The sequence below is a fragment of the Xyrauchen texanus genome, chromosome 11 (assembly GCF_025860055.1).
Source record: "Xyrauchen texanus isolate HMW12.3.18 chromosome 11, RBS_HiC_50CHRs, whole genome shotgun sequence".
NCBI classification, from domain to species: Eukaryota; Metazoa; Chordata; class Actinopteri; order Cypriniformes; family Catostomidae; genus Xyrauchen; species Xyrauchen texanus.
In genome coordinates this window covers 14,532,806-14,544,874 of record NC_068286.1, presented here as the reverse complement: position 1 = coordinate 14,544,874, position 12,069 = coordinate 14,532,806, and the positions used below count along the sequence as shown (strand labels likewise).

Sequence of the window (12,069 nt, the reverse complement as noted above, 5' to 3'; positions counted from 1 at the left end):
CCCTGCATCAGACATTCACAGTCATTCTCTTCGATTATGAGGACACCATCAAACGCTGGGCCTAAAAAACGAATCGAATCTTGTGCTCATAAAGCACTGCAGCACCTTCACATTGCTCTGAACACCTGTAGTTATACAATTTGTAAAGAAAGAGATATAGGGGGAAAAAAAGAGAGATAAAGAAAATGGGTGATAAGATGAAGATATAGGTGAAATGCTCATGACATGTCAAGAAGAGCTGAAAAAGAGAAGAAGTGGAGAGAATTAATTGGAAAACCATAGCAAGGAAAGTGAAAGAGGGGTTGAGAGACACGATGATGATGACAAACAGAGCAGAAAGACTGAAAGATGAGAGAGTGTTAAAAAAAAGAACGTGAGATGAATTGAGATGAGCTGCATTCTAGACAGAATTGGGAGTGTATTGAACTGATTGCTAATAAAGCCTACTTTAACACAGCAGGATAACACCAACAGCAGCTAGCTTGTAACAAGACATTAGTGTATACGTTTGTAATTATGTGTGTGTGTGTGTGTGTGTGTGTGTGTGTGTGTGTGTGTGTGTGTGTGTGTGTGTGTATATGTGTGTGTGTGTGTGTGCGTGCATGTGTGTTTGTGTGTGTTTGAAAGAAAAGGTGATAAATATGTGTGTGCATGTTTTTTATGCAAAAATTAACTGAAAATCATGAACATCAAGTGTCTGTGTGTACAGTGTGTGTTAACCTTATTAACTGACATTTTTTTTCTCGTGGGGGCGATTATAAACACTTCCAGCTCACTGTGATGAGCAATTTCCGGCACAAAATTAAAAAAAAAAGAACCCTACTGTTTTCCTTACACAAGTCCCCCCACTCATGCGTTCAATGCCTCATTCTTGATCTTCAGCTATCGACAGCCTGCTGTAATATTGACGTGGTCACCACCCTTCCATTGCCAGCCAACTCATTGTGTCTCATTGTTGAGCAGCATGGCCAACAGTCAATGGGCATGCAGATGGTGGGTGGGATGATGAAGGACCCTATTTGCGCAATTGTACTTCATCCAATGGGGCATCAAGATGCAGATGTCATGCATTCCACAGTTTCCACAGTGAAAACATAATCTCATATATCATAATTGGACAAAGCCCATTGATTGATAAATTAAATAATTTAATAATGTAAAAAATTGTAGTCAGTCGGTCCAAAACATTGACATGAGTGTGCTTCACATAACATTGATCTCTTTAATTCACAATCAGCAAAAGAAGTATTGTGCAAACAAGTTGAAGACTAAGCAATTGATGAACAAAACAGCCTGTTGGCAATAGTCTGAAGAGGATTGAAGTTTCCTTGGAATATTTACTGTGGAATTGAGAGAAAGAGCACTTGAGCCTCTCTAGAGGACTCACGTATGTGTGTTGAGTGTAGTGTGTATTTCTGTTAAGCAGGCTGCCTTTACACATGGTGGGAGACTAAGAAAGCTCTCATCATCTTGCTGCTCTTTCAGTGAGAGCCATCTGTTAAAGCCAGTATAGCTTTGGTTAGATAGAAAGAAAGAAATAAAGAAAGAAAGAAAGAAAGATGGAAGGATGGATGGATGAAAGAGGAAAGGAAGAAAAATGAAAGGATAGATGAGCACTTTTTTGTTCGAAAGGTGGAAGAATAAGAAAGAAAGAAAGAAAGATGATGGAAGAAGAATAAAAATGAAAGAAAGATGGAAGAATAAGAAAGAAAGAAAGAAAGAAAGATAGATGATGGAAGAAGAATAAAAATGAAAGAAAGATGGAAGGATAAGAAAGAAAGAAAGAAAGAAAGAAAGAAAGAAAGAAAGAAAGAAAGATAGATGATGGAAGAAGAATAAAAATGAAAGAAAGATTGAAGGATAAGAAAGAAAGAAAGAAAGAAAGATAGATGATGGAAGAAGAATAAAAATGAAAGAAAGATTGAAGGATAAGAAAGAAAGAAAGAAAGAAAGAAAGAAAGAAAGATAGATGATGGAAGAAGAATAAAAATGAAAGAAAGATGGAAGGATAAGAAAGAAAGAAAGAAAGATAGATGATGGAAGAAGAATAAAAATGAAAGAAAGATGGAAGAATAAGAAAGAAAGAAAGAAAAGAAAGATGATGGAAGAAGAATAAAAATGAAAGAAAGATGGAAGAATAAGAAAGAAAGAAAGAAAGAAAGAAAGATGATGGAAGAAGAATAAAAATGAAAGAAAGATGGAAGAATAAGAAAGAAAGAAAGAAAGAAAGATAGATGATGGAAGAAGAATAAAAATGAAAGAAAGATTGAAGGATAAGAAAGAAAGAAAGAAAGAAAGAAAGATAGATGATGGAAGAAGAATAAAAATGAAAGAAAGATTGAAGGATAAGAAAGAAAGAAAGAAAGAAAGAAAGAAAGACAGATGATGGAAGAAGAATAAAAATGAAAGAAAGATGGAAGGATAAGAAAGAAAGAAAGATAGATGATGGAAGAAGAATAAAAATGAAAGAAAGATTGAAGGATAAGAAAGAAAGAAAGAAAGAAAGAAAGAAAGAAAGAAAGATAGACGATGGAAGAAGAATAACAATGAAAGAAAGATGGAAGGATGGAAGAAGAAAGAAAGATGGAAGGAGAAAAAAGAAAGAAAGGAAGAAAGAAAGAAAAGAAAGAGAAGGTTGTAAGGAAGGAAATGTGGACGGATGATGGAAGAAGGATGACAGAAAAAGAAGAGATGGCAAGATAGACAGTCATTGTAGAAATGTCTGAATTTAACCTAAAAAAAAGCTATTTGAGACCACAGCTGGAGTGTTTTATGAATTCTTCGAATAATAACACCATTCTTTCACATCTTTGTTTCTACCTCAGGGGTGCGTTTACTTGTGTTGGCCACTAAATGCATGTGTGTCCACGTACAGCGTCAAATGCTCCGCAGCTCCAAATTGAGACCGTTTAGAGCTCTGAATGATGGCCTGTTTGGTTGCATGGTAACTGCATGTAATAGTGAGTAATGTTTCCTTCAAAGAACTATACAAGCATTGGAGACCTTGAAATATGTGTGTAAGCAGCAGCCGTGTGTGTGTGTTTCTGTCTGTCTGTCTGTCTGTCTGTATGTATGTATGTGCCAGGAGAGGTCAGATTTAGAGAGGGTGAGAGAAAGAGCACATGTGAGATTCTACTGTTGAGCCTTAGGTTTTGGATAGAGATGTAAAGAAAAGAGTACGCCCACACCAAATATGTCCAAAGATAAGCATTTATTAATTAGTTCATGCTTACTGTCCAGCACTTTTTTGTTCTAGTGAAAAGATTTCAACAGCTCATTCTTTCACAGTCTTACATTCAAGTGCACATGATGCACACATTCAGGGGTAAAAAGGTATAACTAATGCTTTGGTCATCTGTGAGCAACCTCACAAATATGATCGCTCGAGAGCACCTCAAGGCAGTTTGACCTTACCCGTCCTCCTGATATTTACATAACGCACACACTTCACACAAACAGTTAGAATACAAAAATGTGTCATGGCAACATTGCGGAATGCCTGTGGGGGAAATGGCAGTATTATTTGCTTCTATTCTTTCTCAAGGTAAACATGAGACAATATATTGCTAAAATTAACAGTAGATCCCTAAAGACAAAATCTAGCTGCATTCATTGATTGGTATTCTTGTTTTGGCCCCTCAAGATAATTGGTGAGTCCAAAAACACATTTTCAATCTATTGTATCACATTCATTGGAAGAAGAATTAGAATTTTCTACATTAGAATTAACTTCTCCATATTTATTCACATGTCCATCCTTTATTATTCTAGTTTTTCGTCTCTACCACCCACATCCGCCCCTGCTTTCCACTCTTTCTCACCTTTTTGTTTACTCTTTCTCTCCTTTTTTCCTTGTCCTATCAGTTTGTTTCTCTATAGCCCTGTATACTGTTAGAAAAAGGAGGAGGATAGGGGAATAGGCAATGCCTCCCAAAGGACAAACTTGGAGAGAAAGACAAAGCAAGGCAAGGAAGAGCAGCAGACAGCAGACCAGACAAAGTCCTCTATGACCAATGGTAGACATTATTCTGACAGTCTACCAATCTGTCAATAAGCGTGTCTTATTGATTTACCAATCAGCTTTGCCCACTAGTCAATCCACTTTAAGGTACAGTAGTGATGCCAAAGCTCTATCAGCTATAACGTCTGCATCACCTTCACTCTTTGGAAATAATCTCATTCTTTCTTCAGTGTCCAATTATTGCTTTTTCCTTGGAGTTTGTCCTAGTTTTCACATAATGCCAATTATTTTTTTGACTGGCTTTTGACTACTGATCTAAATCAATAGTTTAAATAAGAAAGGATGGAGTTTACCAATATCTCACAGTTAGTGAGAAAAAAAGCATTTGCATATACAAAAAAAAAGAAGAATAAACAAAGTTTTGGAAAGATGTAGAGAATCTATTTGACAGTTAAGACACAACATGTTAACAGTATTTCAAAAGACATACAGCCAAACAAAAAATAAGAACACTCCTGTGCCATTGATTGATCTTTCCATGAATTGGCTGTAGAAATAGTACAACTGACATTACCCACAGTGACATTCTTGGCCAGTCAGAACAGTGACAAACATAAGGCCTTTCGTAGCACTATTTACAGCACTCTCTCTCTGCTGAGATGTTGTATTTACACAAGTGATAATTGCTGTCATATCTGGTGGGTGATGTAATAAACTCTTTCACCTTCTCTTGTGTGTACTTTATCTATCTCTGTGCACCTATCTTACCATGATTTTGGTGATCTCTACCTCTTCTTCTTAGTTTCTCGCTTCCCTTTCTGTTTTTCACTTTGCTCCTTTACACCTTTTGTTTTTTGCTCTTCTAGCCCTGAATCATTTTGAGGCCCTTCTGACAGTCGGTAGTTAACGGTGCTGTATATGGAGCTATGGCATTAGCAGTAACAGCATTAGCTGAAAAGTTAGAGAGATGTTGTCATGATGACATTACAAGCTATAATTACAACTAACTATCATAGAAGCACTTAAGAGTGGCTGAATAGAAAGATGCATACAAATATTGTACATAAACCTAAGATGGAGATTCGTATCTCTCTGTCTTTTCTGACTGTGACAGAGATGGCGCTGAGTACTTGTGCCCTCAAAAAATAAGGACAGAGTATCTGCTTCACTAACCAAGCCCTCAGAACATCTTTCATTAGTTTCCATAAAGGGCTTGTACTGCCCAATGTTCCCTGCTTACCCCTGTATCCTAAATCAGTGTAGTGCCCTCTAGATGCCAAGAACTAGAGGCTCAAACTGAACAGAACAAAGATACAAGTGAGGTTGATGGTAACAGGAATCAAGGCTTTCAAGAGTTAAATTGAGCAAACAGGGTTTTCCCACCTCCAGAGAGGAGAAAATGAGGGGATGATGGTTCTTCGGAGGTTGGTAGATTCAGCCAAAAAGAAGATAAATACAGACAGTCAAGACAGACATGGAGAGTAGCAAGAGAGAAGAAGTTGAGGAGCGAGAGGAAGAGGAGGAGGGGGGCAGAGAGTCGAATTCAGGTGGGCACTCAAGCTCAAAGCAGCGGAGGGAGGTGATGCCTGCATCTTCATTGCCATAGTTGGCCCAGTACTCTTCTGGGTCAAGCTTAGGAAGAAGAGCCTCTTCATCCCCAAGCTCATACTTTGTGGATGTAGATGTAATTGAGGGTTTTCCTCCAGGGAAGGGGTAGGCCTTGGTCTCAGAACTCTTCTCAAAGATGCCCTTGGAGGTGCTGACAGGCTTGTTCTTGGAGAACCACCAGCGGGTCTTGGTACTGAAAGTGGTGGTGGTTGTGCCACCAAGGGAGCCGGGGTCAGGGAGGGGGCAGAGAGCGAAGTCCATCTCCCTCAGGAAACGCAGGTCCTGTCCACGACGAGGGGCTGGGGAGGCGCACATAACCTCGGAGCTGGATAGACGGGCGCCACGGAAGAACTCCCACAGAGGGCGAGCCTCACAGCCGCATGCCCAAGGGTTGTTGTTCAGCCGCAGAAACTGGATGGAGGCAACGTCATGCATCGCCTGACCGGGCAGTTCTGCCAGGGAATTGTTGAAGAGAAAGAGCATGGTCAGCCGGCCCAGGTCGCGGAAAGCGCGGCGGTTGACCTGACGGACCCTGTTGTCATGAAGCAGCAACCTGTCAAGGTTGACCAGGCCACGGAACACATTCTCGGACAGAGTGCGGATGCGGTTGCCGTGCAGGAAGAGTTGACTGAGGTTGATCAGGTCAGCAAAGAGATCATCCTGGATGAAGTGAAGTTGATTCTCCTGTAGGTAGAGGAACTGTAGACTGTAAAGCTTGTGGAAGATGTCATGGGGGAGGGCAGCCAGGCGGCAGCGGTGCATGTGGAGGCTCTGGAGCTTCTCCAGGCCACGGAAAGCTCCACCCTCAAGGCGGTGCAGGTGGGGGTTGTCGCCCAGATCAAGCTCCTCCAGATCACGCAACTCACTGAAGGAACCGGCCTCAATCCAGGTGATGTTGTTCGAGAAGAGCCACAAGACCTGGCATGTGATGAATGGATGGAAAGAAATGGAAACAAAGGAGGAATAGGGAGCAGAGGGTAAATGATAGTAGAAGAAATGGAAGAACCAGAAAGTGGGGGATAAAGTAAAGAGAAGAAATGATAGCAAACATGAAATAAGTGGGTTGAGAGGTGGAAAAAGTAATGAGGTGAAGATTTGGGGGTGGAGCAAATACAAAATAGAAAGATGTGTTATATATTTGCCATTTCCTTTTGGTAAAGATGTACTCATATCTCCTAATTTTTCACTGTAGGCTTATATGCATTTATATAAATGAAAGTTTATCTACAAATATAAGGATTAAACATTCTCACATTCTCTCACACACACATTTCCTCAGCTGTGTAAATGGGAACATACCATAAATTTGACATGTATTGTTCAAATGTATTGTTACTGTATAAAGCTAAATATACTTACTATAAACTAACTGTAACCCACACCTTAAACCTAACGCTAAATGAAAACGTTTTGCATTATTCAAAATTGTAAAATCATTATTTTTCCAAATGAGGACAAAATGTCCCCAAATTTGTCTGATTTTGTCCCCAATTTGTCCCCAAACTATAGCTATGATACACACACACACACATATGCACTTTTTTTTACCTGTGTGCCAAAAGCAAAGGACCCCACTCTCAGTTCAGTGATGCGGTTGTTTTGCAGGAAAACGCGCTGGGATTCGTAGGGCATGCCGGTGGGCACAATGGTGAAGTTTTGCGCCTGGCAGCTCACGGTCATAGGGGTCGGGTAACATACGCACCGATGAGGGCAGTTCTGCGCAGGCACGGGCTTAACCACGACCAGCCAGACAACCAGCCAGAGCGAGAGCGCGCCTGATGGAAAGAGAGGAGCGCGTCACTTTACTGAAAGCTGCGTATTGGCTACAGTTAATGCTCAACGCTTAGACAGGAGCTGTCCAAAAGCTTTGGTGCTGAAATCAACGCCTTGGAAGTCGGCAATAATCGCATCATCATTTACATTACGTTTTGTATCAAATGTTACAATAATTAAAAAAAATCCATTATAATAATGGCAGTTGCTATACAGTTGCTATACATGAATCTAAAGGCGAATTTTCACATTGCCTACTAATTTTGAACATGGCTCTTCATTCTATTTAAATTTAAGTTGAATTAAAATCTACGACTTAAATTAAACACTTACTTATAGTAATTTTGTGAGAATATTATCTGAACTTATAATCTCAAAACATTACTTTAAAAAGTCAAAGCATCAAAGACGAAAGACATTCGAACTATGCCTTATGCACAAAACCAAGTACATTCTTGACAGCCAACTCGATCGTATTCTATCTCCTAGAAGTGCTTAAAAAGCAATAATTTCCCATACTTTAAACACTTTAACAAAGTTACAGAACTTCAAATACAGACTTAGACAAGAGATGAACAATGAAGAAGCAGAAACTCACTCTTAAAGTTGTGCGCAATGGAGCTGCGTTGGCTCCGCGTAAAAGTTGATGTTTCCATTCCGAACCAAAGCCGAGAGCGAGTTAGCCTGAGGAGTTTAACGAATGATTCCCTGCTATCTCTGCTGGTGCTCTGGTTCCCGAGTCGGAGCGACTGAGAGAGTGCCGAATGACGGGTCCCGGGCCCATTTTATACCCGAGTGTGATGCGCGCCTACGGCTGTGGGCACCACGGAATCTCTAGGACGTCACCAGTCGGGTCAAGCACAAGCGAGGGTGGCAAACGGAAAAGGCGGAGCGGAAAGATGAGGGAAGGGCTTCAGCGCACTAGTTTGGACCGAGGAAGTCGGACGTCTTAGCTCAGAGTTACGTAGAGGACTTGTGGAGACGTAGTTTGGAAAGGGCGGGGGAGCGCGGGCACGGCGCCCGTTAATGACTGAACAGAGAACAGGCGAGGAGTTGCGCACGAGGCACATGAAATAGACACACAGCTCGTTTCTTGGCTTTGGATCCCAAATCCCTTTGGATACTGCTTTCCTCCGCATTATTAATGGTACTGGAGGGAAAAAAAGCATTACTGTATGTGCAGCTGAGACTCTATTCTCTTGAGACACAGGAGTCATGACTTAAAATATAGAGATCCGAAGTTGAAACACTGAGATAATCGCATAGAGATTTGATAATGGGTGACTAAAGTATGACTACATACTGCTTAGAGAAAAGTAACTGTAGACCAATGAATAGAAAGTTTGTCTCCTATATGGCCAGCTTCCTGATCACATTTTATACCTTCATATGAACTAAACTACAGTACACTGAAACATTTTAACCTAAACATTTGCATCATGTGGTAACATCTAAATTAACTGGTACTATTCAGGTCATAAATATTATTAAACATCACTGAATCAACCTGAATACATGAAGTTACACATATAAATGGTAACATCTGGTAGCTCCTTAAGCTAACAATTGCATGTTACCACTTTTTTTAGTGTATCTACTGATAATGTTGTTTAGTTCAAAGTTTTTAGCACTATAGTCAGGGGCGGAGCCAGGAGTTTTTTCAAAAGGGTGGCTAGCCAGGGGCAAGCGATCAGTCTGTGGTGGCACAGAAATGTTCGGGCAGCCTTTTTATATCGTCGGACTGTGGGGAAAATTGCCAAAAAAATTACTAAAACAGCAATTGCGAGTGGGGTGGACAATGGGGTGACTAGGCTTCGGTTCCATGGTGGCCACGGTCACCCCTGGCCACCCCCTAGCTCCGCCACTGACTATAGTCTTATTCTTATGCACAACACTGGTTTGGTTCACATACAATCCCATAAAATCATCTTTTTCAAGATCAACAATCACGCAGGTTTACTAATAGGCTACAAATCCAGATATATGTGTAGAAAGACAGAAAACGGTGGACCCGGTGGATGTCCATGTTGTTATTTAGCAACTCCTCCATTCGCTAATGTTTTGGACGCCTCTTTCTTTTCCTCCCTCCCTCTCCACCTCCACAACAACATACAACACAGGATGACTGGATAAACAGGCTTTCCCTGCTCCATCTACACCCACCAGCTGGAAGTGTGTCTCATGTATCTTACACTATCGCCAACAGACAGCCGTGTGTATGGCATGACTGACAGCATTTGGGTCGTGGTACAGTTGTGTTGAGTGTGATAGGAGGAGAGATGACTGAAAAACAGCAAAAAGGATTAAATCAGAGGAAGCATAGGACGAGTGCGATAAAGAAGAGAAAGTCCAGAGTGTGGATGGAAAGAAGGAGTTTAGGGAACCAAAAGCTTGGAAAAGAAATGACTCATGACTCATACAGTATATTGTGGAACTTGTGGGATATGGATTGCAATTAGTGGGATGTTGCACACAAGGCTTGATCAGGGTGCGGGCCAGTAGCCTAATGCATTAAAGCTGTGTGCCATCTAGTGTTCCAAGAGTGGCTTTGTAGTGCCCTAAGGGAGTGCTCTACTGTGGCAGCCCACATGAAATGACAGATGTACTTTGTCCTCTTGTATAGAGAGAACAGAATAAAATCAGCACTAATAACTTTAGAAACTGCGTCACACTGATAGTAATATTCCAGATTTAATAAAAAGTTAAGCTGAATCGCCAACATTTGTGGCATAATGTTGATTAGCACAAGAAATAATTGACTCGTCCCTCCTTTTCATCTAAAAAGAAAAAATGGAGGTTACATTGAGGCACATAGGTAACACTTTACAATAAGGTTCCATTTGGTAACAGTAATTAACAACATTAGTTAACATTAACTAACAGCGAACAATACTTTTACAGCATTTAATAATCTTAGTTCAAATTAATTACAAGTAACATATGCTAATGCATTTTTTAAACCTAAAGTTGTATTTAGATTTAGCTAACATTAGATAATGCACTATGAACGCACAATGCACAATTGTATTTTTATTAACTAACATTAACAAAGATTAATTAATGCTATAAAAAATATATTTTTAATTGTTTGTTCATGATTTCCAATGCATTAACTAATGTTAACGAATGGACCTTTACTGTAATGTGTTAACAGGACTTACAATGGAAGTGAATGGGGATTTGGATGCTAGAAAGAGACGAGAGGTAGCCACAAAGAATTTTTTGCAATGAGCAATTTCTACCGACAGGAATTTGGTTACATAACATTAAGTTCATTGACTTAGAAAAGTAGTCCCATTTCAAAAGGAAGACTTGGACAATTTTACAGATCAAATATTATATTTTTTAAGTGTTTTAATAAAAATATGAGCAGCAAATTTATTTTTTTATGATCGCCACCAAGACTTAAATTCCAGGTTCAATACAAGTTAAGCTCAATCGACAGCATTTGCGGCATAATGTTTTTTACCACAAAAATGTATTCTGACTCATCCCTCCTTTTCTGCAAAAAATCATCATATTAAAATCATGTTAACATGTATATTGTTTGTCTTGTGGCTATACTTTTGAAAAAGTGAGTAATTTAAATTAAAAAAATTGGTCTTCCATTGTAAGTGCCTCACTGTATCCAATATTCTTGTTTTTTCATCAAAGTCAAACACATTTTTGTGGTAGTCAACATTATGCCACAAATGCTGTCGATTGCGCTTAACTTGTATTTAACCCAGAATATTCCTTTAATTTAAAGAGGCTTCTTGTTTGTTTAAATAAACTGATGGACGAGTAGTAATTATTTTCTGCTGTCATCAACAGCATGCTTCAGATGCTATTGTATATTCCTTTTAGATAGCTGACATTTGGCTAACTGTGATTGGCTGCCAAAGAACATTTGGGTTGTGTGAGTATTGCTTCAAAAAAATCACAACCCTATATTTGCCATAAAAGTCCTTTTGAAAAGTTGAGCCACATTAAACACATTCTTCACTTAGGCCAAAGAAAATAGAGGTCCAGAGGGATGGGGACAAATTAAATACATTTTAATTGAATTAAATAGAAATAAAAAATCCTGTTGTTTCCACTTGTTTTGACTTTAAAAACTACAAAATACACACGTTAAAACCTAAATATCACATGCAGTGTTGTTTCTAATATAGGATCAATCTAATTGATGTTGTTTTAAGGATTTTTTGATATTTTTACAGGAAAACAATACAAAAATTATTATCAAGAATACGATTTTGTCCCTAACATCAAAGGTCTTACTAGAAAAAAAGAAATTATGATCTAATGGAAAAATATGATCGTGCCTGGTAACGTGTGCATGTAAAATGGCTATAAATAGCATTTTAGCTTAGCGTAAAGCTGACAATTTACACAAGGTTTATTTCTATTTCTTGTGCTCCAAACTTACTTCAAAATTCTCTGTCTGCTTGTATGAATGTAACACATCATAAGAAAGTGTTTCATCGCTGTTCAAATGCACTTTGGATCACATCATTAATATGTATAAATGTTTTCCATCTGAAAGGACTAAATATTAAAATAGACAAATTACAATAAAATGCAAAGTAATCTTTTCAGTAATCAAAATACTTTTTGAATGTAACTGTATTCTAAATACCAATTATTTAAATTGTAACTGTAGTGGAATACAGTTACTTATATTTTGATTTTAAATACGTGATCCTGTTACATGTATTCCGTTACTCCCAACCCTGATGGTGGAT

At 39.0% G+C, this 12,069-nt stretch overlaps 1 protein-coding gene across 1 annotated transcript; it reads right to left on the bottom strand.

The window, feature by feature from the left end:
- Positions 1-3,240: 3,240 nt before the first annotated feature.
- Positions 3,241-8,085, bottom strand: LOC127651838 (reticulon-4 receptor-like 2). The gene is made up of 3 exons (XM_052137872.1): positions 7,941-8,085; positions 7,118-7,344; positions 3,241-6,487 (listed from the first exon to the last, which is right to left on the bottom strand). Exons 1-3 carry the CDS (start codon positions 7,996-7,998, stop codon positions 5,396-5,398), a joined length of 1,377 nt encoding a protein of 458 aa, XP_051993832.1. The 5' UTR covers positions 7,999-8,085; the 3' UTR covers positions 3,241-5,395.
- Between the last annotated feature and the right edge of the window lie 3,984 nt (positions 8,086-12,069).

What these genes read in the sequence shown, in the direction of transcription:
- LOC127651838 (XM_052137872.1), bottom strand. Translation starts at nt 7,998, where the DNA reads ATGGAAACATCAACTTTTACGCGGAGCCAACGCAGCTCCATTGCGCAC. An exon ending in CATTGCGCACAACTTTAAGA is followed by an intron (nt 7,345 to 7,940) that starts GTGAGTTTCTGC and finishes TCTTTCCATCAG; the next exon opens with GCGCGCTCTCGCTCTGGCTG. An exon ending in CCTTTGCTTTTGGCACACAG is followed by an intron (nt 6,488 to 7,117) that starts GTAAAAAAAAGT and finishes ATCACATGCCAG; the next exon opens with GTCTTGTGGCTCTTCTCGAA.